This window comes from Scaptodrosophila lebanonensis, unplaced genomic scaffold (genome assembly GCF_003285725.1).
Source record: "Scaptodrosophila lebanonensis strain 11010-0011.00,11010-0021.00 unplaced genomic scaffold, SlebRS2 tig00000024-arrow-pilon, whole genome shotgun sequence".
NCBI lineage: Eukaryota > Metazoa > Arthropoda > Insecta > Diptera > Drosophilidae > Scaptodrosophila > Scaptodrosophila lebanonensis.
In genome coordinates this window covers 20,745,757-20,771,303 of record NW_022060538.1, presented here as the reverse complement: position 1 = coordinate 20,771,303, position 25,547 = coordinate 20,745,757, and the positions used below count along the sequence as shown (strand labels likewise).

Below are 25,547 nucleotides of genomic sequence, written 5' to 3'. Positions count from 1 at the left end.
GTTTCAGCCCCTCCGCAGTTTCAAAAAGTCGTCGAGCAGTTGATCAAGAACAGTTGTCAGCCGCCTGCAGCCCAGTTACAGAGCCCAATCGAGCTGAAGATTATTCCCGATGGAGTACTGAAACCGTTTTGCCACTCACCAAGTCGTCTGTCTGTCAAAGAAGCCGAAGCTGTAAAGTTCCAAGTCGAAGAATGGTTGGAGAAAGGCATTGTACGGAAATCGTCATCACACGTTGCAAGCAGAGTCGTCGTAGTCAAAAAGAAGGATCAGACGCTTAGAGTATGCATCGACTATCGCAAGTTGAACAGTATGGTGTTACAGGATCGCTTTCCTGTGCCCATGGTTGAAGATGTACTGGAGAAACTACAAGCAGCTAAGTATTTCACAATAATGGATCTTGAAAATGGATTTTTTCATGTGCCAGTGGAAGAAGGCAGTAGACTCTACACAGCGTTCGTTACAAGAGAAGGATTATTTGAATTCAACAAGGCACCGTTTGGGTTCCGAAACTCTCCAGCTGTTTTTATACGTTTCGTGAACCATATCTTCCAGAAGCTGATAAATGAAGATATTATGCAACTATACATGGACGACATAATAGTTTATGCCTCCTCAGCTGAACAATGTTTGCAGAAAACGAGAAAAGTGTTGGAAGCCGCTGCTATATACGGGCTAAAGATGAAGTGGAAAAAATGCAAATTTCTTTATCAACGTATATGTTTCCTTGGCCATGTCGTCGAGAATGGTAAAGTTTGGCCTGGTACTGAAAAGATTACTGCTGTCAGCCGGTTTTCCACGCCGAAAAATATAAAAGGCGTTCAATCGTTCCTTGGTCTAACGGGATTTTTCCGGAAATTTATGCCGAACTATGCGCAGGTGGCGCGTCCACTTACGAATCTCCTGAGGAAAGATGTGGAATTTAAAATTGGTCCTGCGGAATTGGAGTCCATGCAACAGTTGAAGAATATGCTTACGAGTGAACCAGTTTTGCATATTTACGCCAGAGAAGCACCCACCGAGTTACATACAGACGCATCTAAAGAGGGTTATGGAGCGGTGTTGCTGCAGTCATTCAATGGAAGGCTCCATCCAATCTACTATTGGAGCAAGAAAACGTCGCAAGCGGAGTCGAAGCAGCATAGTTACGTCCTGGAGGTTAAGGCGGCATATTTGGCATTGAAAAAGTTCCGCCATTATCTGCTGGGAGTCCAGTTTAAGCTGGTGACGGATTGCATCGCTTTTAAGCAGACCACGAGCAAGCAGGATATGCCGAGAGAAGTCGCGCAGTGGGTTTTGTATTTACAAGACTTTTGTATCGATATGGAGCACCGTGTAGCCGAAAAAATGAGACACGTCGATCATCTAAGCCGTTACCCACAAAATGTGTTTATGGTATCAACACTTTTGTCGGTACAACTAAGGAAAGCACAAGAAAATGATGAGCAACTACAAGCAGTCGTCAAGCTGTTACAAATTGGGCCATACGAGAACTATAAGATGAAAGGCGGGCTGCTATTTAAAGAAGTCAACGGTAGCGAATTGCTGGTCGTCCCAAAGCTGATGGAGCGTGAGGTAATCAAGAACGCTCACGAGTCGGGTCACTTTGCGGTGCGAAAAACGATGCATAATATTCAACAGCAGTTTTTTATCCCACATCTGGAGGGTAAGGTAACAAGGTTTATTGCTAATTGCATAAGTTGTATAATTCACAGTAAAAAGCTAACGAAACGAGAAGGGTTCATGAACTGTATTGAAAAGGGTGATGTACCACTTCACACGCTGCACATCGACCATCTAGGCCCTATGGATGCAACATCAAAGCAGTATAAGTTCATCCTGGCGGTCGTCGATTCGTTTTCCAAATTTGTCTGGCTGTTCCCTACGAAGTCAACAGGCCAAGAAGAAGTCATCAAAAAGTTGAAGGAGTGGGCGAGCATCTTTGGTTTTCCGAGGCGTGTTATAAGCGACAGGGGCGCCGCCTTCACGTCTATTCCGTTTAAAGAGTTTGTAAACGCAAACATGGTTGAGCACGTCTGGACAACAACAGGTGTAGCGAGAGGCAACGGTCAAGTCGAGAGGGTGAACCGTTCCGTTTTGTCCATCATTGCGAAGCTGTCAGATGAGGAACCTGCAAGATGGTTCAAGTATGTGCCCCGTGTGCAGAGGGCAATTAACGCGCACATACACATGTCTACAAAGTCGTCGCCATTTGAACTATTATTTGGCACCAAGATGCATAACAAAGCTGATGATCGATTGCTGGAGCTCTTAAACCAAGAGTTAATCGAAGTGTTTAACAAGGAGCGAGAAGAGTTGCGTGCAGAGGCTAAGCGCAACATACAGCAGGCACAGCAGGACTACAAGCGAAACTACGACAAGAGGCGCTGTAGCGAGAAAGGCTACAAGTTGGGCGATCTCGTCGCTATCAAGCGGACACAATTTGTGGCGGGCCGGAAATTAGCAAGCGAATTTCTGGGCCCTTACGAAATTGTAAAGGTTAAGCGAAATGGCCGCTACGATGTGAAGAAAGCAGACGCAAACGTCGAAGGACCAGGTATCACAGCAACTAGCTGCGATAACATTAAGCTGTGGAAGTATTTCGTCGAAAACGAGGAGCTGTTGTCATCCGGGTCGGATGACGAAGATCAGGAGGGCCGAATGTAAGGTGGCAACACACAAGAGTATTGCCAACCTGCCTTTTCCGCACGGAGAGACACAGTAGAGCAGTGGAGTCGTGAGAGAGAGGTCGAGCTGAGAACATCGTGAAGAGAAGTTGTTTCGTCCGTAGCAGTGTGTCAACGTTGTAGTTTGTAATTCATACTATATTCCTTTAAATCAGTTGTATTTAACGTATCCCACATTGGATTATAATACTAAATAATATTCCTTTTATAATAAACATCTTACATATATATATGCTTAATTATGTATAGATAATTAGCAACATCTAAATAAATATATTGCTGTCAATTAAAAAATAGTAATAATAGGCAAGCACTTGTGGCTTTTGAAAAACATACTTTTGTTTGCTTTTATACGAAAATTAGTTGGTAAATTAATTATTGTTTTTGATTGCGGACCGTTTTTTTTGAATGCTCTGCTCCAGTGTATTTAGTGTCTCGGGCGACCCGTTTTGTCGTTCGCTTGTCGGTTCTTGCCTTAGAGCTTCCGTTTTACAGTCGAGCTACATAAATTTGCAATTTAATTTAATTTAATTTCATTTGATTATTTTAACTTGACTCGCGGGATTTGCTGCTTAGATTTTTACACTGGGATTTTCCGCAATGTTTTATTATTTTGACTTTTAATGCGCCTGCCTTATCTGCCATCTGCCCATCTACGAGTATACTAAATAAGTATCTTTCTCTCTCTTCGTATTCCTCTGTCCACAGGCTTTTGCCGTACGCAGCGAGGAGAACAATTTGTTGATTGAACGCATTCTAGTGCTGGTTAGGAATGTGCTGCAGGTGCCCGCCAATCCCGAGGCCGAGTGCCGGGCGGACAACGATGCCAGTCTTCATGACCAGGTCATATGGGCACTGCATCAGACCGGCATGCTGGATCTAGTGCTGTTCGTCATCTCGTCCCCCGACGAGGAGCAGTTCCATCTGCACGGCCTCGAGATTCTGTGTCTGCTCTATCGCGAACAGGTAAGTCATTGATAGCAATCTTTCTTATTGGGACACGCTCCAGCAATTAGCGCTTCATTTTAATTACTTCACAGAGTGCCGAGTCCTTGGCCGATGCATCGCTGCAGCGCAGCCTGAGCGAGAAGCAGCGCGACCAGCAAGAACTGCTGGCCGCACGTCGTCGGGAGCGGGCACGCCGTTTGGCGCGACCTCCAACTGGACGGCATTCACGGTTTGGCGGCACGTATGTCATACGTAATATGAAATCGGTATCGGATCGTGATGTCATTTGCCATCAGCCATTAGAACGTGTTACGGCCATTGATTTCGATCGTGAGAAGCAGCGGCAGAAGCGTCCCTTTCGCGAGATACAGGAGGAGGCGCAGGTGGCGCGACGCAGCGCCTTTACCGTCAGGTGAGTCGTAAGCTATGAGCTGTAAGTTAGCGGACGGTGTTCCGGTGTTCTGGCAATCCTGGAACTCCCTCATTTGTCTGCTGTGACTTCCTGCACTTTGGTTTGCAAGCTTCAAAGCTATTAGCATCGAAATTGTTATAGCTCTGCTTTAGGAATGGAGCAGTAACAGCAAGTAGTGCCACATCCTTGCCATCGATTTTCGATTTTATGCGCTGGGCATAACACAGTGAGCGTATAAAATAATATTCAATAATAGATGAAGCCATTTCCTTTTGGTCGTTGGCTACCTCGCTCCCGCTGTTTTGCTGTTGCTGTTGCGCTGCTCCTTTCGATGCTTACTTGGCTGATTTTATAGAATCTCACAAACGATATTGCCCTGCTAAAGGTTTAAGGCGGCAGCAGTGCCTGCCCGAATACCTGAGCTAAACAATGCCTTGGCTATCATGTTCGCCTGCGTCTTGCCCCCTAATGGCCAGCAGGTGCATGCTATTTTATGATTTCCGGCAAACCAACAAACTACTTAAAGGATACGCGGCCACGTAGCCCAGAGCACTACCTACCCAGCATGTTTGCTGTTGCAGTTGTTGTTCCTGCTGCTGTGTTTGCGATAAAAAGCTATGGCCAAGATAAAAGTGCAGCAGGGATCTACCTACCCCACAATTCTCTTGCCAACAAATAACTATTGGAGCTGTGCTATTTTGTTCAAACTACTTGTAGATCCGTAAACTAGATCCGTAACTAATTTTTAAACTGCTAACCAAATTGTTGCCATTCATATCTACGTTTTAAAATAACATATTCTGGTATATATCTTTATGATATACCAGCACCAGTTTTGCTTTCCGCGGAAGCTACGCTGCCGAGTGAGAGTTTTGAAACAAAAATTAAACGCAATTTTAATTAAAAACGGGACTACCTTTGGAGTTGCCTGCCGATCACGGGTTTATAGATAAGACCATACAAATTATTAATAAAAGTATACGAATTTGTAAACTTTTTCGAGCAATCGTGGCACATTTGAGGACGCTTTTTTAACAATATTAATCAAGGGCGTAGGCTGGGAGGGGGGAAGGGGGGGGGGGGGGGCTATTCACACACCACACGTTCATTATTGTGACGCATTATTTCGCCTTAAAATGAATCTGAGTTGGATTTGTTGAAGTTTTTTCATTGATCATATGCATACGTTATTTTTAAATAATAAAAATTATAATTTGTTGGCCCCCTTTTGGTAAAAGCTGCCTACGCCCTTGATATTAATGATACCACAACTCGAACGGCATTACTTTTGAAAGTCAAAAAACTCAGAATATTCTAAAGGGTTTATTTGGTTCTCTAACCACAATAGTGAAAATTGTGTTGCTGATTCTTGAATGATAATAATAACAACTGTCGGCTTTTCAATAAATGTCAAGCAATGCATTGATTGAGTCAGCTCTACAGAAATGAACTGAATCTGCACATCTCTCTTAAAACCTGGGCCCACAGGCCATGCATTTTGCAGCAAACTGATTCTTGAATGATAATAATAACAACTGTCGTCTTTTCAATAAATGTCAAGCAATGCATTGATTGAGTCAGCTCTACAGAAATGAACTGAATCTGCACATCTCTCTTAAACCCTGGGCCCACAGGCCATGCATTTTGCAGCAAACAGGATAGTGTATCCATTTCTTGGTATGCTGTGAGATTTGTCCGACATTTTTACTCGTTAGCTGTGGCGCCCCTTTGGCTTTATGGCCAAATCGAGCTGGCTGGGCCCATTGGTAGCAACTTTCTCGCTGGTCTCAGCATGGTCTTAAATCGGCTGGTGTCTGTGAATTGTGCCTCTGCCGCTTCTGATTAGACACACGAAAGCGGTGGGACGCCCAACGCCCCATCAATAAGCCACAAACAGGAGGCAGGCAACAAAAACAATAAGGCTTCGCACAAATCTGGCAACTGCCAATGCAGTTCACTTGGCAGAATGCTAAATGCAGGAAGCGATTGCAACACGCCTGTGTGAGAGTATTCCTTGCAATGCACTAGTATGTGTGCCATAAAACACTATTCACACACACACATGTCTATGTGCGTAGAAACAAACCAAAAGGCCACCAAAATGTGCAGCCAAAGTTCATCAATGTCACATGTGTGTACGTGTGTGGGAAAGTTTATGCGAAGTTTCCTTTTTATGCGCTCCAAAATGCCCAAATAGAAAGTTCAGTACACCACCCAAAACTTTCAACTATTTCAAAACGCTCACAAAACTTGGATATTTGGTGTTGAGAAGCGTATGAACGGCAGCGGTATAAGGATCGATTTAGGCCACAGTTAAGTGTTTAAAATTTGCATAAATGTAGATGGTTTTTGTTCCATATACAATGTACATGTGTGTAGAAGAGAATGGATAGAAAAGTGTTTTGATTGTAATCATTAAATAAAATGTTCTTGCTTAGCTTAAAACTTGGGGCAACAAATGAAAAAGCCACGATCACATTTTTGATGTTGCGAATTTTAGATAAAAAAGAGTATTTCACTAATGTTTCAGCAGCTTAAAGAAGTGCTAAAAATTCGTGATAACTGCCAGGGAACCAATGTTTCTTAACCCTACATGATTAGCAGCTTCTGCAAAAATAAGCAGATTTAATAAGCTTAACAGATTTTAAATAATAGAAAAAGGTGAAACTGTGGTTAAGGTTAAAGGTTAAGTGTTCGATTCAGAAATTGATGAATTTTATTCCCCTTTCATTGGTGTGCGAAAAGGTGATCCTTAAAGATCGAACCACACATACAAGTATATTCCGATTTGATTAAAAATATGTTAATCAAGGCCGAGCTACTTTTGCATTAAACAAATATTCATAACATTTTCGGACTTTTTGAAATCACTTTACTAGCCTGTGGCTAACTACACTTCGAAACTATATCAGTTCCATGAGATATGTTTAGAATGCCTATAAATGCCATTATGATATTGGGCTGTAGAATGAATTTTCTGCCCGAAGACTGAAGCTGCATACGAGTATTACTAAAAATGTTACGGTTGCAGATCTCGTATAAACATTTTGTTATTCACGCAACACACAACAATTTGTTGCAGGCTGGCAAGGAGCCTTAATGTTTCGTGTTTTTTTTTTTTTTGTTTGGTGTATTTGCTTGCAACCCCGTTAGGCACCCGCGCCCTATCTGTCGCAGCATTGGCATAAATTAATCTGGTCCTGGCAATGCATCCGGGTTGGATTTGTCTGGTGCTTGCGGTTTACACCGCTGCCACCACTACCATTGCAGGTTCGTGGCAAATTATGTGGCAGCCACGTTGTGAGCAAATAAATTGGACGGGCTGAAATTTATTGCATAAACGTCAGTAAATGCCGTTGTTGCCAAGCATTTGTTATAAGCTGCCACCCAGCATCGATGCCATGCCATGCCATGCCATGCCAGCGAGCGAGCGAGCGCTTTGCTGGCTTTTCAATCAATATTATTGCAACATGCAAGCTCATGCCTCCTTTTTATCCTTACAGACTCTGCCTGCGCGAATATTGCATCGAGGTGCTGCGCTCAGCTTACAACACCCTCGTCCGCCAGGTGCGTCGTGTGCTGGAACGCAGTGCCGGCTCGTCGAGTCACGATGACTCCTATCTATTGTGGGCCATACGATTTTTCATGGAGTTCAATCGTTTGAGTGGTCTTCAACTGCAGCTAGTCAGGTGAGTGTTCGACATGTTCATGTGTGTGTGTGTGTGTGTTTGTTTGTTTGTGTGGACATGTGTGTGTGTGTGTGTGCTGCATTTGCAACTGTCAAAGTGACTTTTGTTACGTTTGTTGTTGCTTTAGAAAACATTATTCTTTTGAAATGTTTGCTTTGAAGCTTCCCTGAACTGAGATTTACAGTCGCTTGTCTTCAAATGCATTTCAGTTGACTAAAGCGGCAAATGAATTGGCAATAGCTGCATTGTAAAACACATCGAGTTGGCCGAGGGTGAACTTGTAAAGCGAATCCATGGCATTAAGTTGTCTATAAAAAAATGCCAGCTTACAATATTTTTCAGCTTTAACGACAAAGGCCGGGACGACGACTTCTCTATAGGCCTCAGGAGAAACTGCATTCATCTGGCTGTTTGAGAAAATAGAACTCTATCTATTTTTTGTTTAAACTTTAAGCCATATCACAAGCCTTTTCATAGCCGGACAATTTAACGACACTATTTTCACTTTCTCACTTTGATTTGACGAACTTAAATTTTATTTTCAGTCATAGGATTAGTTTCCTTTCAAACGATTTTAGCAAACATTTTCTAAAAGCGACATATTTATACTTTTTTTGAAGTTGCACGATCTTGAATGAACTATTTATTTTGTTGTGCATTATTTTTTGTGCATACTTGTATATTGTAAACGTTGAATAATTCCGAAACAAGCAAGGATTATACATTATTAGTAATTATACCCAGTACCCAAAGGGTGAAAAGGGTATATTAGGTTTGTGTAAAGTATTTAACATGCAGAAGGAAGCATCTCCGACCCCATAAGGTATATATATATTCTTGATCAGGATGACAAGACGAGTCGATGTGGCCATGTCCGTCCGTCCGTCTGTCTGTCTGTATGAACGCAAGGATTTCAGAAAGTATAAGAGCTAGAATAACCAAACTTGGTATCAAAATTATCCGCCCGAAAGTCCGAGAAAAATAGTTTGATTAATTAAATTTTTTAAAATAATTTTTTTCTTAAATTTTCCTTTTTTGTGGGTATTTTACTGTCGGGCATGCTCGACTGTAGCGGTCTCTCTTGTTTTCTGTTAAATTTGTCTCCATTGATGTCCTGTTTACAACCATGTAGATTGACAGTAAAATATAAATTCGATTTGGTTTGTCTTCTTTTTATTTGGTGCGATGTTCGTCTTAGAAGAAAGCAACACTCGCGAGAGAGTGTGTTTAAATGCTTAAATACTTAATTTAGTTAGTGCTCACATACACTGGGAAAGGATACTTGAGTTGAAAATTCAGCAGAAGCTGGCATATATAATATAGAATAGCATATAGTTTTGTATCAGTAGTTACAAACTAAATTTGACGCATTAGCTTGATTGGAAAACAAAAGATCTTAGCGATTTAAAAACGATTTTTTGTTTATGCTTGCAAAATTGATGGGAAATTTGGGCATCGTTTACGGTGCAGAGACTGAGTGACTGTAAAGCTGAAAGGATGTCTGATCCAATTAGGATGTATTGTGTTTTGGGCCAACGTATGGGCAAATATTGCCATTTCATCAACTTAAAAAAAAACTATGAAATGCCGATAAGGTTACAAAATTGCAATTTTAAAACCGAAATGTATTTGTGCATAACCGAATTTAGCTTGACATGAATTTTCTGGCTAATGCCTAATGAATTTCTGCCCAGATTGTTGGCCAATTCTAAAGTCAGCCAGCTAGTCAGTCTAGTCAGCAAATATGCAAATCTTTGGCCTCTATTGACTTTCGTTTTGGCCAGCTAAATGGGCGCCCATACAATTGCAGCCGCTCATCATAGCTTTTAATCAAATTACTTTTGCTTTGGTTCGGAAACGAAATGTTTGTACTTTATTTGCGCACAATACTCGTTTGAAAAAATGAAGAACAAGAAGAAGAACCGTAACGAAATTTGCTAAACTTTTATTTCTTTACTTAACTCAATTTAACATTTTCCATGCGAGGAAGCTGGTGGCGCCAGCTCAGGGAATGGGAGTCAACGAAAACCTTTCATCAAACGCAAAATGCATGACAAAGGAGAGAATGAAAAAACTGTGTGCTGAAAATAAACTTTTGTGCGATGACAATTCCCACGATTGCAATGGCCAAAAATGTGGGATAAAACGGCAGGGCATGAAAAACATGGCGACGACGAGAGCAACGAAAATGTCGCCAGCCATGTTTTTTCTCTCGCTTTTCTTGCGCTGTTGATGTTTCTGGGTTTCTGTGTTTATTGTTGTTGTTGTTGTTGCAGCTGCTGCTGCGGTTGCCCTTAGTATGTCAATACAAAATGTGAATCGAGCTGCGTTTGGGTGCGCACAACAACACAATTTGTATGTCATTGTCCAGTTACTCCCGACCCTCATTTTACACAAACAATTTTATTGCATTACATTGGAAGATAGTGGGAATGAACAGAGACAGATACAGAGAGGGAGAGAGAGAGAAGAGGCGGAGAGGGAAAGGATAGGAGCTGGAGTGGATATCGAGCACATGCACAAATCAAAGTCATGATGCCAATCGTTGACCTACGCCACTTTACAATTGCATGAGCGTTTCAGTCACTCAGCAGTTGGTCAGTTGGTTGAGTTAGCAACCGCTCCAACTCCCCCTCCCCCTCCTAGGACCCAACCCAATCACCCGGCCAACCGCAACAATCCTGCTCGGCACGCCTTGACTTAACTAACGAAAATTTCACAATATTCTTTGGCCAAAGTTGTCGCCCGGCATGCCAATGACGCTCAGTTGCCCTTGTCTTTGGCGCCGGTTCCTCGGACCGCCCCTACCCCTGCCTCGGCCCTGGCCTGCTTGCCATTTTGTTAGTCAGTTGCTTGTTGCTGTTGCTGTTGTTGTTGTTGGTGTATTTTTATTGTTGTCCGGCATGCTGTTAATAAAATTTTGCGTTCTTTATGCTGTCATCCTTCTGCTGGCAAGCGTTGCCGGCTTCCCAGCCCCCGCTTTTGTCGCTGCGCTCGGTGTGGTGGGAAATTTCTTTAAAATTGTTTTGGTTACTTTCAAATTAGTTTCTGAATGACAACAATGAAGCTTTGCAAAAATGTTGTCATTCCGTTGCTGCAAAGTTTTCCTGCTCAGCCCCCCTCCCTGCCCCGCGCCCTGCACTATTTTACACGATCCATGTTGTTGGCTTCAGTTCCCGGAGCTGCTCTTTCTACGGCTGTTTTTCACTTTTGCAACTCCTCCATACAGCCCCTCCTCTACAGCTGTGCTTCTTTTTCCTTTATATAATTTTGCTGCCTGCTTGCCATTTTCGTTGCCCGCTCATACTTAGTTTTCCTCTTGCTCACTCGGTTTTTGTACTTTGTACTTCTATGCCCGGCCATAAAACTTTCTGTTTATTTCCGCAAATGCAATTTTACGCCGCCACCCGTTTCGAACTTTCTTTATCGTCTGCCATTTTCTACTGATTTCGCACTATATAAAGCATGGCATCGCTGTAATGTATGGCCGAGTATGCCGCACCACTAAACTCACACACACACACACACACACACACACACACACACACACACACACACACACACACACACACACACACACACACACACACACACACACACACACACACACACACACACACACACACACACACACACACACACACACACACACACACACACACACACACACACACACACACACATGTACGGAGCAAAACCAAAAAAGGAGACAGGACGCAAAGTTTTGAAAAAGTGAAATTGAGTTTGCCATTTTGCTTATTCGATGCTGGTGCTTTAGAATTCTGCTTTTAAAGGCATGCAGTGTCTCCAATAGCGTGTCTCCACATCTATTTCAGTGAGGTATGGCGATATCACAAATTGATCGGCTATTATATAGTATACGACTTGGTACTGTGTACATATTTATTTTCTATGACGTCCATAAAATGGGCAGAGATTAGAAATTGTGCAACACCCTCATTTTATAAAGCCTTTATAAAAAATGAATAATGATCAAATTATTGACTGAGATAAACATAATTTTAATAGATATATGAAATTACTCAGTGGAGGTGACTTAATAATTTGACGATAAAAGCTGAAAAGTCGAAATGAAACTTGACCTAAATACTAACCAGATGTAATGTGAGAGACTTAGGATACCAAGTTTGGTTGTTCTAGCTCTTATACTTTCTAAGATATATTGTCATATAGATCAATAATATTCTTCTTTGTGGCATATACCCTTTTATCCTGCGGGCTCAGGGTATTGAAAGAGCAAAGATCAGGGCTGTTTCATTTTGTCAGCACACTTTCTTTAGCTCCGACACTTTATTTGAACCAATGGTATTTTATTCTTATTTGGTTAATAGTTAGAATGAAGTAAATAAACCTTTTGGAAGTGAAATGTGAAAGCTTCTTTCTGTCAAGTTGAACCTGCAGTTTGATCGATATCGATGCACCATAATATATAGCTGGCATAGGAAGGATTAGTGAAGACATAGCGACCATTGCATTTCGATGTTGCGTCTAACTTAACGCTTTATGTATTCGTTCATTGCAACTTAATTGATTTTATAATTTATTTATTCGAATTTTTGCGCATGTTTGTCCCAATCCCTGCCAGCGGGGAACCAAATGCTGTCGCACAAGTGTAATTAATTTGATTTTAATGCCTTTTCAAACGACGTCGTGCCGTCCCCGTCCGCGTCGCCGTCGTTGGAATTGTCGCAGCGACAATTTAAGAAACTTTAATGGCCATCGCAGGCAGTCGTCACGTTGCTAATTTAGGAAAGTTGCATGCAAACGCAGCAGCAACAAATGCCAGTCGACAGCTTGAGTTGCCATAAACCAACAATCGTGCGGCTTGACAACGCCCACCTGCCTCACCTTGCCTCACCTTGCCTCTCCCTGCCTCACTCTGGCTTCGCCACAGCCACAACATCCACATCCACGGAGCTTGAGCCCCAAACTTAGGCGCTCTTTTGCAGCGCTACTTAAAAATTAATTTTGTTAATGAGTTTTTCGCTGCGTCTGTGTGCTGCAAGACTTTCGTAGCTGCTAGCTGCTAGCCCCACCCGCTGCTGTTGCAATTGGCGTTGCTTTGGCCGAAATATGGCGCTGAGTTTAAGTTTAATGCCAGCCGAGTGCCTTTTTATAATGCATTAGTTATTTCTGTTGTTGTTTGTCGTTGTACATACATATATAGCTATTGTTGCTGCTGTTAACCTCCTGTTTCCATTCCATTTTCCACAGCGAGTCACTGAGCGTGCAATGCTTCCACTGGGTGCTGACGCGCATGCAACACGACATGGACATGATTCTGAGCGACAAGAAGCAAGCGCGTCTCTGGGCCAAGCGCTTGCATGTGGCACTGCTGGTAAGTAAATGCAGCCGAAGCTTAACGTGCAACAACAAACCCCGCACCCCACCCATTACGGCATGTGTGTGCACGCGTACAAGTATTCCTGTTGTTGTTTGTCTTGTCGCCCTAAGTGCACTTTTGGACGCGTTCGCTCCCTGCTTGGATGTTGCTTGGGATTAAATGCGCTTATCACAAGTTCACGTGTATTTGAACAAAGCATTAAATTTGGCCGTTGCCCTAGAGCGGCTATTTCCATCAGCACCACAGTCAGCTCTTGCTTCAGCTGGTGCTTTAAACATCAAGCTGCTAAGCTCTGTAGCATCGTACCTGCTAATAAGTAGGAGATGACACAAAATCACAAAATCCATGTTCAATTTCCTAAAAGTGATGTCCATTCAATTGTTTTGACCTGAATTAGATAAATCTAAAATGTGAAATAGTTGACGGAAGAACAGGGCCAAGATCGCTTTACAATTCTGTTAGTATTAAAAATCTGATCGGCGAAAACTAAATAAAATCCATTTAAATCAATCTATTAAAAATTAATTTTTATTAAATTTAGAGATACATTTTGGGCTTAAAAGAATCTTAAGCCGCTTAACTAGGTTAGTGAAGGGTATCTTCTTCTAGTTTCAATTCATAAAAATGTTTAACAAATACGTTCGTTTTCTTCAACGCATCGATGCTTATTCTTGCAAATGTAGTCTCCCATTCAAGATAAGCTCTGCGGACCAAAACGTCTTCAGCAATTTTCTGCTTACCTATACATATGATGTTTCTGTGAAAAAACGTTTAAACTGAGAAACTACTTTGCATAGAAACAGAGAAAAACGTAGCTTGTAGCATGGAAAATAAACTAAAATATCTTCGAAATGAACTATAATTTCTTATACAACAAGAGTCAGGAATACTATTAATAATTAAAGACATCTTCCAAAATGAAATCATTAAATATGTTAATAGTTTTAGTTAATAACTGTGTAGACTAATTAAACATTAAACACAAAAAATAAGAAATTAATAAACACATCCAATTTTAAGAACAATTAAGGGAAATGTCCAGAAAACTGGACAATACTTCGAGATAAACCCATAACGAATGTAGGCAGTCAGCCAGATAATCATTTCGCCACTGCCCTTGCTTGAACTCATTTTCTACTCCTCATTACAATGCACACCAAGCAACGCTCATTCCCCAGCAACTTGCGCCGGCCTTCCCTGCCCATTATCATTATCATCATCTAATGCTTACCAATTTTTTAATTAAAGACATTCCGTGAATTGCTGCAAAGCTTGCTGGCACTGCAGAAGCTAAAGGATGACAACAACGCACGCGCACTTTTCGATATGTTATTGAACAATGTGTGCTATGTGCTCGAGTACCGGGAGACAATACTGCATTTGTTAATGAACTACAATGAGTCGCACAGTACAAAGTGAGTAGACACACACACACACACACACACACACATATGCCAGCTTACCATATGTACATATACAGGCAGACCTGCCTAAGTTGAACATCTATAGGATATACCTAAAGAACAACTTTAAGATTGTGCTAATTTCCTTTTAGTGCCAAATTAGTTGTATGAAGCATATTTAGTAGGTTGTATTGGAGTCCGATATTTTTGACAATATCACTTAAAACTGTTCCATACTTGCTTCAAAGAAAATGTGCGGAATATCTAAAAAGAAAAAGGGAAACAAACATTCGCTTTCATCTGATTCTATTTTTGTATTATTATAAATCTCAATACACCGCTCAATTTTAAATTCCTATCTACATGAATTTAATTGTTTCTCATATTTTCTAACATCTTTCTGATTGATTGTTTATTTATTGATACTTATTTATTTAGCTTCTTTTGCTTTTGTGTTGATAAAGAAAACTTATTTGTTCTTATAAGTGGGCGGGTGGATTTCTCACCCCAACCTACCCGCTCTGCAAGTATTTCCTCTATTCATGACATTTTCTCTTTACTTTAAAAGCCTTCTTCTTCTAGCTGTGATAACTGCGTTCTTCAAGTATGTTATCGACTTCTAGTTAATCATCTTCTTGCCATATACAAGTATTTTTTGTAATTACTAGCAATACGTATATTCGCTTAAAATTTAGGCTTGATGGGATGGAGCGAAATACAAGTATATTTATTTTATTTATTTATTTATTTATTTATTTATTTATTTATTCCTAGTGCTACAAGAATGATTCTTATAAATTAATGCACTAGTCACATTATATTGCCTAGAAATTCTTGAAATATATGAATTTGAATTTGGCAAATATTTTCAAAGAAGAATTTCCTTTTAAGTTTGTGATATTTTTGTTGGAAGCAAACAAAATTAGAAATCTGAAAAATGTATTAAATATTTCTGATATGGTTTAAATGCTCGTTTTGACATACAAATTAGATAGGGAATTATTTTGAATATGTAAATGAAATCATTCCAATTCGGTATTCTGATCTTTACATTCAAAGTACTACTCATATTTAGAAATTTCAACTCAGCTCTTTAGGCGTTTTTTAAGTAGTGTTTGCCAGTTATGACTGTGTTGTGTGTGTACGTCGTCCGTATGATGCCGGAAATGCTGGTAATATTGGAAATAACTCGAGTAGCTGTACGTTCCGGTCCCTTTCGTCTATCAACCGTTTGGCCTGCATCTATGCGATGGATAAATGCCAAATAGGTGGGTCGTAGGTAGAGACAGTCTACAGCTTGATGGTTTCCTATTTGTGGCAAGCAAACCAACACCCACACCCATACACACCCACACACACACACACACACACACACACACACACACACAAATAGATGCAAGGTAAGAGGATTACCATTGAGAGTTCGCCTTTAAATATGCAGCGGCCACAGAGCAGACAGCACAAGCACACACACAAACAAACACACACACACACATCCCCACATAATCACATGAACAACAATTCGAATCGGGCATTGTTTGTCTTGACGGCATGCCTTTGTCTTAAGACTTAGAGTGTGCGATTGTTTGTCTATTTGCTTCGTTTTGATGCGTTTGGCATGTGCTGCACGCTGTGGCCCCTAAAAGCAGGCAATGCCAAATGAACTAGTTGCGCGCATTTTGGTCAAAGCTCAGTTGAGCGTCCTCTGGATAGCGCGAGCGAATGTGTGCGTATCCGTACGAGATTGTATGTGTATGGTGATGGCGATAGCGAGGAGGGGAGGGTGCACGATGTATGTGCTAGTTTGGCAAAAGTTTAATTGATTTTACAAGCATGTGCTGCACGCGTGCCCCAGCATAAAAATTATACTATTTGGTTAACTAACACACTTCCACGCATATGTGTAGTAACTCGAATGCACTGGCACGTCTCGCCACGCTCATTGAAAGTAAACACATGTTGTGTGGAGTGCATTGTGGCCAGCACCTTGCAGCTGCTTGCCTGCATTTTAATTGCACGCCAGTCGTTGCTCCTTAAAGAAATCTGAGAAATTGCCGCCACATGTTAAAGCTCTGCGTTTGGGTTGACTTGTGACTTCAACTTCAATAATCTATAGTATACTTTCGCCACCAGCTCTACGCCCTTTTTATTATACATTTATCGTAATGATGGCAGAAGGCAGACCAGGCTTACTTACTTCTACTTCTTAAAAAGGACTATCATAATATTGTGATATGCATACAATACATTGATTGATTTTCGATTTTCGTAAATATCCACTTTTTTTGAATCTTCTTTTCCAATAATATTTCCTATATAATTCATGTACTTGGCTCTCGCTTATCATAGTGTACGATTCATCACGTTCAGCTGTGCTAGTTCTGTTTTAATTACCTTTCTTAACGGAGAATACAACTGAGCCTTTTATATTTATATAATTAATTGAACCATTTCACACTAAGAAACTTGTTTAAACATCATTGCTGGCCTTTCATTATGTGCTCTCTTTTCAAAATGGTGCTTGAAAGCATTATTTGTTGTTGTTGTTTTGAAAATTTATGTATTTGCGCAAATGTTCTGCTATTGCGTCAATGAGCAGTTTAGTGAACTATGATCATCGATTGTTATATATTCTTGTCCCTGATTTCTTATTTTCTCATTTATGAATACGTGCTGTTGTGAGATGATCCCTAGCTAAAAAATAAATCGTAAATATTAATGAAATGCTATAAAAAAAACGGGAAATCGATTATTACCCATTTTGTTGTCTATACGAGTATGTGTCTATTTTTTGACGAGACAGACTCGTCTCCTTTCGAGAGTGACCGACATGCAAGCAAAAGAAACAAGTATACCCCCTATGCAGAGGGTATAACTTCACAAGATTAGAATAAAACCTGAACTGTGTTTGAATTAAAACTGCGAATCTAAAATGTGACAGCTGTCCAAATATTTGATCACTAGACAATACTCTGAATAGAGCTTGTTTTTTTAAAGCATGTTGATTTAATGTTGAAGTGAAAGACAAGACTAAAGGCAAGTTAAATGTTCGTGAAATAATTCTTTTAATTCTTTTCTTCGCATTACAATTAACAATAACCAAAATAAATGGAGAATAAAACAACAAATTTCAAAGGCTACAACGGCTTTCAAAGAAGTTTTCTGATTTCACTCTTGATATTTTCTTTAAGATGTTAATATATTTATTTGAGAATGAATATTATAACTAATTTCTAAACTCTGTTTCGTAAAGTATACAAGGTGCGTTCCAAAGTAAACAGGACTTTTTGAATCTAGCACCCCCTGGTGGCGCTATCTATATGTCGACTGGTGCGTTAGAATCTGCTATCTTTATCGATTGTCCAGTAAGAATTTCATGACATTTCATCGATTGGAAGTGAAGTTATTGCGTTTTAAGTGTCAGTATGTTTGTGCTATCGGTGCGAAAATGAGCTTCGAACAAAGAGCCAACATTAAATTTTGTTTTAAAATTGGTAAAACTTTTACCGAAACGTTGCCTATCCCGTAGCAGAGTGCACGAGTAGTTTCAACGTTTTCAAAGTGGTCGTGAGGGCATAAATGACGATCAACATGTGGGCCAATTAAAATTCGTGATTACCGAAAATTCCATCGAAACTGTGCATGAATTCATCAAAAATCATCCGAAATCATCATTGAAATTGATGGAAATGGAATTGAACGTCTCCAAAACATCGATTTATCGCATTTTGACCGAATATTTGGGCTTACGAAAGGTGTGTGCACGGTTTGTTCCGCACAAATTGACTGACGACCAAAAATTGCTCAGAATCGATCGACGCTTGTGACCGATTATTTGACCAAAAATCATATTTTAACCATTAACCACTCGCCGTATTCACCTGATATGGCACCGTGCAACTTCTACCTTTTAGGAAAAATGCAGACATGCAGACTCAATGACCGCCTTAATCTCTTTTAACTTCCGAAAACGTATTAATAATATGTTCCAATTATTTGGTAAGGTGCAGAAGGAATGCTCTATGCATTGTAGGAGAACAAGCTTCAAATGTCCTTGCCATTTTTGCACTCTCTCCTTTTTTACATCGTCAGTTTATTTATTTTTTGCTGTATGTTGAATTGAACTCATTTGACTAGGCATAAAAGCCTTTCTCCATGTCTGCATTTGTGAATGCACGTCTCTGCGTCGGCACTCAACGAACTTAACAACATGACTGTGACTTACAAAGTTGCATCGTTCGCCGTTCAGTCCCCTTCAGGTCGTAGTTGCTCACATATAGGAATACACGCGTGTCTGCATTTTCAATAGCCAGCAGTTTTTTCCGGGCTGTCGTTTGCTTAGCTGAACGTGGCAAAGGTTTGACTAGAAATTTGAACCGCGCCCAGGTAGTCCTTTTTTCATTCTCTCGCATCCATGCACAATCCATTTAGATAATTACAATTTTTCAGTAGTGGTGCATATAAAAAGTTAAACTCACTTGAATATTTCTAAATGGCTGCACAAATTTGTCTATCAAACAAACTGACGCAAGTTAGCGTGCTTGATACCTGGCAATCAATATCACTGTGTTGGTGAGTCCAAGTGCATGTGTGAACTCACATGTTCTTGTATTTGTGTGAGCGTGTGGCAAAGGCACATAATACGTTTGTGTACACAAGTGGGCTATATAATAGAAATTGCTGGTTAGAAATAAAATCGCTGAAATTCTTAAGCGAAACTGAAAGGCTCTTTTCTTATTATCTGCTCTTTTATTGTTGACACAGATAGACAAATATTGTTTTGTTTTGATGCTCCCTGCCACCTGTAGGAGAAAGTAACACAGCTGAGAAAGCATTAAACCTCAAGCCATACATAAATATGGCAGATTGCCCCATTTTTTGTGGTTACTTTGCTATACAAGATGTGGAATGCTCTACCCCAAATGTTTCTAGTATCGTCACTAAAGGAAGAAAAAAACTAGTGGAACACATTTCAGGCATTCAATTTTAATTATGCATCTTTGAAATGTAACATGAGGCATATAGTAAGGACATTTTCAGGGTACTATACACACCTAATTCTGTTTTTACACGGTCTTTTTTACACGATTCTGATATAAAACGGTTAAAAAATTAAAAATTTCATATATATTTCTTTAGAGATAAGGAATCAATTATCAATCTTTTTTTTACACGGTTGTTTCTGGAACCAATCTACCGTGTAAAAACGGAAGTAGGTGTACTATGATACTGGTTAATTGGCAGGCACTAAACATTGTAAGCCTTTTTTGTGTATCCCTGAATCCGCATATTTATTGTCTAATTTTTGTCATTTTTTTTTTAGTAAAGAAGTTTAACTCGACACTTTTGAACCCGCATATTTATTTTCTAATTTTTTGGCAATTTTTTTTAAATTGAACATTTTTTGAAGATTTTGTCGCATCTCCATTTTGTGGCGACCATTGTGCACGCTATAAATACGCGTATCGCAAATTGCTGCTGCCTGTTGCCGACGCGGGTTGTCAACTATCAGATGGCAATGCGACAGGCGGGAGGTGGACGAAAGGACAGCACAGCAGGCAGGCAGACAGATATTCTGGCAGTGGCAACAGGAACTAGCTGTTTCAAAGCTTTGACTAAATTAATTTAGCGCGCAAACATGAAATTGACAGCACAGCACGGTCACACACACAGACACAGACAGAGACAGACAGACACATACACGCATACATAAGCGTACAGGACCAGAGTCCCGATGCAGATAAACAAGTGCATATACTGGGATTTCAATGCTGTTGTTGTTTGTGCTGCTGCAGATGTAGTTTGGAGTAGTTGTCCTCGTTATTGACGAGCGGTTCATGTTTCGGAAAAGGCACACACACCCGCACACCAGCCCATATACACAGTCACCATACTATAAATGGCAATCACATTCGCCACGTTGCGCGTATTTGGAGCGTTAATAATGTCAACTTTGCCTCCAGAGAGAGCATCGCACTGCAGAAAGAAAAAAGCGCAGAAAATGAAGAGAAAAAAAACAGGGTATACATGATCATGTAATTGACTAGAAATTTGCAGAGACATATCTAAATTATTCATTTGGCACTTCTGCGAGCGTTTTAGTTGCACGATTGCTTTCAATTAATCTGTGCAATTAACAATATTCATTTCCTCTCAGTTTCTAGCTGCCTTTTGAACTGCAATCAGTGCGAGGGCGCAGCAAAACGTTGGCTACTTGAGATTTGAAACCCTTTTGGGCCAGCGGGGCGTATGAATAATTTATGAGACGCCCATTTACAATTTGGCATCTGCAATCAGCGACCATTCGACGAGCACAACCCCCACTCCCCAAAACATCAATTGCCAGTTATCACCATCATCATCAGTCATTGTGTGTGTGTATGGGGGAGGAAGGGGGGTTATGGCAAGTCCTTGTACCCGTACCCGCTGTTGTTATTGTTGCTGGCCTGTCATAATTAATAATATTTTCATTATAAACGTCTTAAGGCGTCACTCGTTGGCCCCATGTAACCCGCCGATTCGTCGACTCGCCCAGTCCGAGCACCGCATTTGCCTCAGACTAAGCGCAATTACATTTTATCATTTATTCAACATGCGCTCAAACTCAACGCATGAAGACATCGGAGCGGGGTTCCCCTCCCCTCCACTCCTCTGGAACCACTAAGCCCTCCCCACCAAACAATACAAAACGTACACTCAAGGCTTCTAATTAATTCTATGCGTTGTTTCATGTTGTTGTTGTTGCTTGTGCCCTCGCCCATTTAATCAACGTAAACGCGAATATCAAATCAACCAAGACACACGGTCAACAACAACAACAACAACAATGCCGCCTACAACAACAATGCGGTACAAAACCGCGCACATAGAAATTAATTATAAATAATTTATTAACGATTTATCTTTGTCCCATTCGACCAACACACACGCACACACACAGATATATAGGAATGTATATATGTATGTACGTACGCACATTGATTGCAGAGAGCAGCGTGCAGTTTGTAGTTGTAGTTTGCACCTGCGCATCATTAGAAGCCTCCGAGGTGGGCCATCGATTGGCGCCCGCTTGTTAAATGGTATGTGGCATGCAATTTGTTATGCAACCGCTGGCGTTCGGTTGCTTGCCATTGTGGTCAACCGTCGGCAGCAACAGCATCAGCACCAGCACTAGCACCAGCAGAATTCCGGCTGCATTTTTTACGCTTCAATACACGCCTAACCTGACACCCTTCCGAAGCAACCAGGACTGCGGCCAGGACTACGGCAACCACAGACATCCTTGTGGCCAGCGTTGACAACTTGCACAACCGCCATATCTCTGATCGTCATTATGAAGCCCATCATTTAAGGGTCCATGCTATCAGCCTCTCTGTAAATTCCATTGACTCCTTTTGTTATTAATTCGCCAAAGGCCGCTGTTTGTCAGTTTCAATTGCTTTTGCAGTTGAAATACTTTCTAATCTAAGCCCATATTTCTTATAGTGAAAGGACAGTAGAAAGCCTGGCAGAGCTGAGTGCCCTTCCTTGTAATAATGCAAAACCTCAGACTCTAAACTAATTGAATTTTTAGCAAAAGGCGCCAAATGTTCTGGGAAATTACAAAATTTATAAACAAGCATTCTTGGCAGTTTGCTGATTAATAGTAATTTTTATTGGATATCCAATACATGTACTCGTACGCATACATGTACTGGGTAAGCTAATTGTCTCGTTATGTAGATGCCCTCCGGGTTTTGAGTCCTTATTCACTTAACCCGCACGAACTAGTGCTTGCAACCTTCTGGTGTTCCTATTGAAAATCTGGTTCCTACGGCGGGTGTTCCTATTCCTATTTCTGCGAAGACGCCTCCTCAAACGGAGAAGCTGTCTACGCAAACGCCTGTTGCGGCGACGAAGAAGATTTTGGTTACCACCAGTGCTGGTACCACCTGGAGTTGGGCTGGCTGGATCGGTGGGAGTGGCAGGATCAGTAGGTGTAGCAGGATCAGTGGGAGTAGCTGGATCCGTAGGTGTGGCTGGGTCAGTGGGAGTGGCTGGATCCGTGGGTGTCGCAGGATCAGTGGGAGTAGCTGGATCCGTAGGAGTAGCAGGATCAGTGGGAGTAGCTGGATCTGTAGGTGTGGCTGGGTCAGTGGGAGTAGCTGGATCCGTAGGTGTGGCGGGATCAGCTGGGTCCGTAGGTGTGGCGGGATCAGCTGGATCCGCACAGCTTACAAAGCTGGTAAGACAGCATACTGCCAAAATAGCGCAAATAGTCGACAACCCTCTCATTTTAACAATTATAATGTGTTAGACGGTCGGTTACTGTCTGATCAATTGTGGCCAAACGCCGTTCTTTTATAGTTTATATTTTATATTTATATTGGACATTTCTAGAATAGGTATTGCAAAGATTGTTTGCTTTCTTCTAGGGGTAATGAAAGATTTGCGCAGCTGGTCCGAAAATGTTCCGCCGAGTCCGTTCCATTTTTTGCGAGTACCGTTTTCATGTTTATGGTTCTGCCATCTTCTACACGTATACAAGTATATGTAAATAACTGTGTTATTGTACTACACGAAGTTGTTTTGGAGAAATAACGGTTTTGGTATAGCGCTGAGACGAAGCTGAAGACGAACAAGTAGGGAAGCTAAAGTCGGGTGTCTCAACTTTGAAATGCTCTGTACGTACATATGTTTAAAATAATTATAGAAATTAAAAAATTTAAAAAAAAATGTGATCGATTTTACCTTTTTTGGTATTCGAACTCACGTAAAGGGTGTATAATTGCACATTTACATAGCAATTGCGTCTATGTGAGTGTATGCATGTCTATGCGTGTCCATTCGTGTCTGTGTGAACATGTTTGCAGTCAACCAAAGCACCAACATCAGCAACAGCTGCGGGCAGCAATTATGGAAGATAATTGATTGCAGTGGAGAGGGGGGAAGGAAGGAAATTCAGTAAAACAAATTTTCTGCGTATTCACATAAGGCATCGCGGACTCCAAATTTGATATCCCTAAGTCTTTTGGTCTCCGAGATATAGGCGATTATACGAATGGAAAAACGGACAGACGGATAGACATAGATCGACTCGTCTTGTCATACTGATCAAGAATATGTATACATTGTGGGGTCTGCCACGCCTCCTTCTGCCTGTTTACATTTTTCAGCTCGCACAAACCAAATATTCTCTTGTACATTTCATGTACAGAGTATACAAATTGCGACTAACGAAAACAAATACGCATCGAATTCGTCATTCACTATGAACACCTGTCCGCTTTCTCGCAATGCAAGCAATTCGGCTTTAGCTTCGGCTTTGGCTTCAGCTTCGTCTCAGCGCTTACTATGTTTGTACTCTTAGGATTAAAAGCTATAGATCTACTTAACTGCTATGGTAAGTTGTATATCAAAATAAGGCACTATAAAACGTTTGTGGGCAGAAAACTACCACTAATATACACACAGTTAGTTCATGCTAATTTGCCTTTAGTCACACAGTTCTGAAAATTCATATAAAGCATTTTCCAAACTTTGGTAAAATACTCTACATGAATTCTTGCTGTACGTAAATCAGATCGGAACGCATTTTTCAAAAGCATTTAAAAAGAAGCGAATTTTAAAAGCGCGTTAAGTTGTGTTGAACTTAGGGTTTTTCGAAATTGTGTCTTTCTGGGACAAACCGAGACTTATTTTCAAGCCCAACAATCGATAGTACGCATATTAAAACTTTGTATTCTTTAATGTTTACGAAAAATATTAGATTGCATGATTCATGCTCTTGAGAAGTACAGGACTAGCTAGCAGACTAAATTAGGTGCAGGACTTAAAAATATCGGAATCTTAGATAATGTAGAATTTAAGCGTACAGAGACTTATACGAGTTTATCCCAAACCAGAAAGCCACCAAGGCAGGAATATTGGCTATTAATTTGTATTTTTTAACATCAAAAGTATAGTCATTATAATTAGTATTATTGTAATGACAAATAAACAAATTTGTAGTATCCTACACTCACCAACTATAAAAACAAGAAGCGTTTGAATAAAACGAATCCTGATAAAACTGAATAATTTCTTATTGTATATTGTTATTTACACCGTAGTTGACTGAAGAGTCAGTAGAAAAGCTGACGAGTCAGTCTCTGGCCTAATGAAGGCGGTAAATGCGTTGGAATATTTTTTCAAGCACTTTTAATAGTTTGCTGATGATAGATATACTTGTATTTATTGGTTATTAATACATAGACATGTATGTAGTGGGTAAGCTAATTGTTTCGTCATGTCGATGCTCTTCGGGGTGTGGGTCCTTGTTTATTTAACCGGCACGAACTAGTGCTTGCAACCTTCTGGTGTTCCTATTGAAAACACGGTTCCTGCGACGGGTGTTCCTATTCCTATTTCTGCGAAGACGCCTCCTCAAACGGAGAAGCTGTCTACGCAAACGCCTGTTGCGGCGACGAAGAAGATTTTGGTTACCACCAGTGCTGGTACCACCTGGAGTTGGGCTGGCTGGATCGGTGGGAGTGGCAGGATCAGTAGGTGTAGCAGGATCAGTGGGAGTAGCTGGATCCGTAGGTGTGGCTGGGTCAGTGGGAGTGGCTGGATCCGTGGGTGTCGCAGGATCAGTGGGAGTAGCTGGATCCGTAGGAGTAGCAGGATCAGTGGGAGTAGCTGGATCCGTAGGTGTGGCTGGGTCAGTGGGAGTAGCTGGATCCGTAGGTGTGGCGGGATCAGCTGGGTCCGTAGGTGTGGCGGGATCAGCTGGATCCTCACAGCTCACAAAGCTGGTAAGACAGCAAATAGCCAAAATAGCGCAAATAGTCGACAACCCTCTCATTTTAAGAATCTTATAAACCAAACTGTGTTAGACGGTCGGTTACTGTCTGATCAATTGTGGCCAAAAGCCCTTTTTATATAAGTCTTCAAGCTGCTTTTGTTTAATTCGATTTGATATTTCTTTACCTTCTAAGACAATAATTATTTGCTATTGTGATTATTTGCTAGTGATGATGTTAAATTTGCGCAGCTGGTCCGAAAAATTTCGTTGACGTTTGCAAA

The 25,547-nt window shown here is 40.9% G+C and overlaps 1 protein-coding gene across 1 annotated transcript in view; it reads left to right on the top strand.

The window, feature by feature from the left end:
- The window catches only part of LOC115620998 (protein timeless homolog), a 108,893-nt gene that overhangs the window by 8,418 nt on the left and 74,928 nt on the right, over window positions 1–25,547 (top strand). The window contains exons 3-7 of the mRNA XM_030514518.1: window positions 3,393–3,650; window positions 3,725–4,044; window positions 7,548–7,733; window positions 12,969–13,092; window positions 14,347–14,513. Coding sequence (XP_030370378.1) covers window positions 3,393–3,650; window positions 3,725–4,044; window positions 7,548–7,733; window positions 12,969–13,092; window positions 14,347–14,513 — 1,055 coding nt within the window. The remainder of the gene's footprint in view (window positions 1–3,392; window positions 3,651–3,724; window positions 4,045–7,547; window positions 7,734–12,968; window positions 13,093–14,346; window positions 14,514–25,547) is intronic.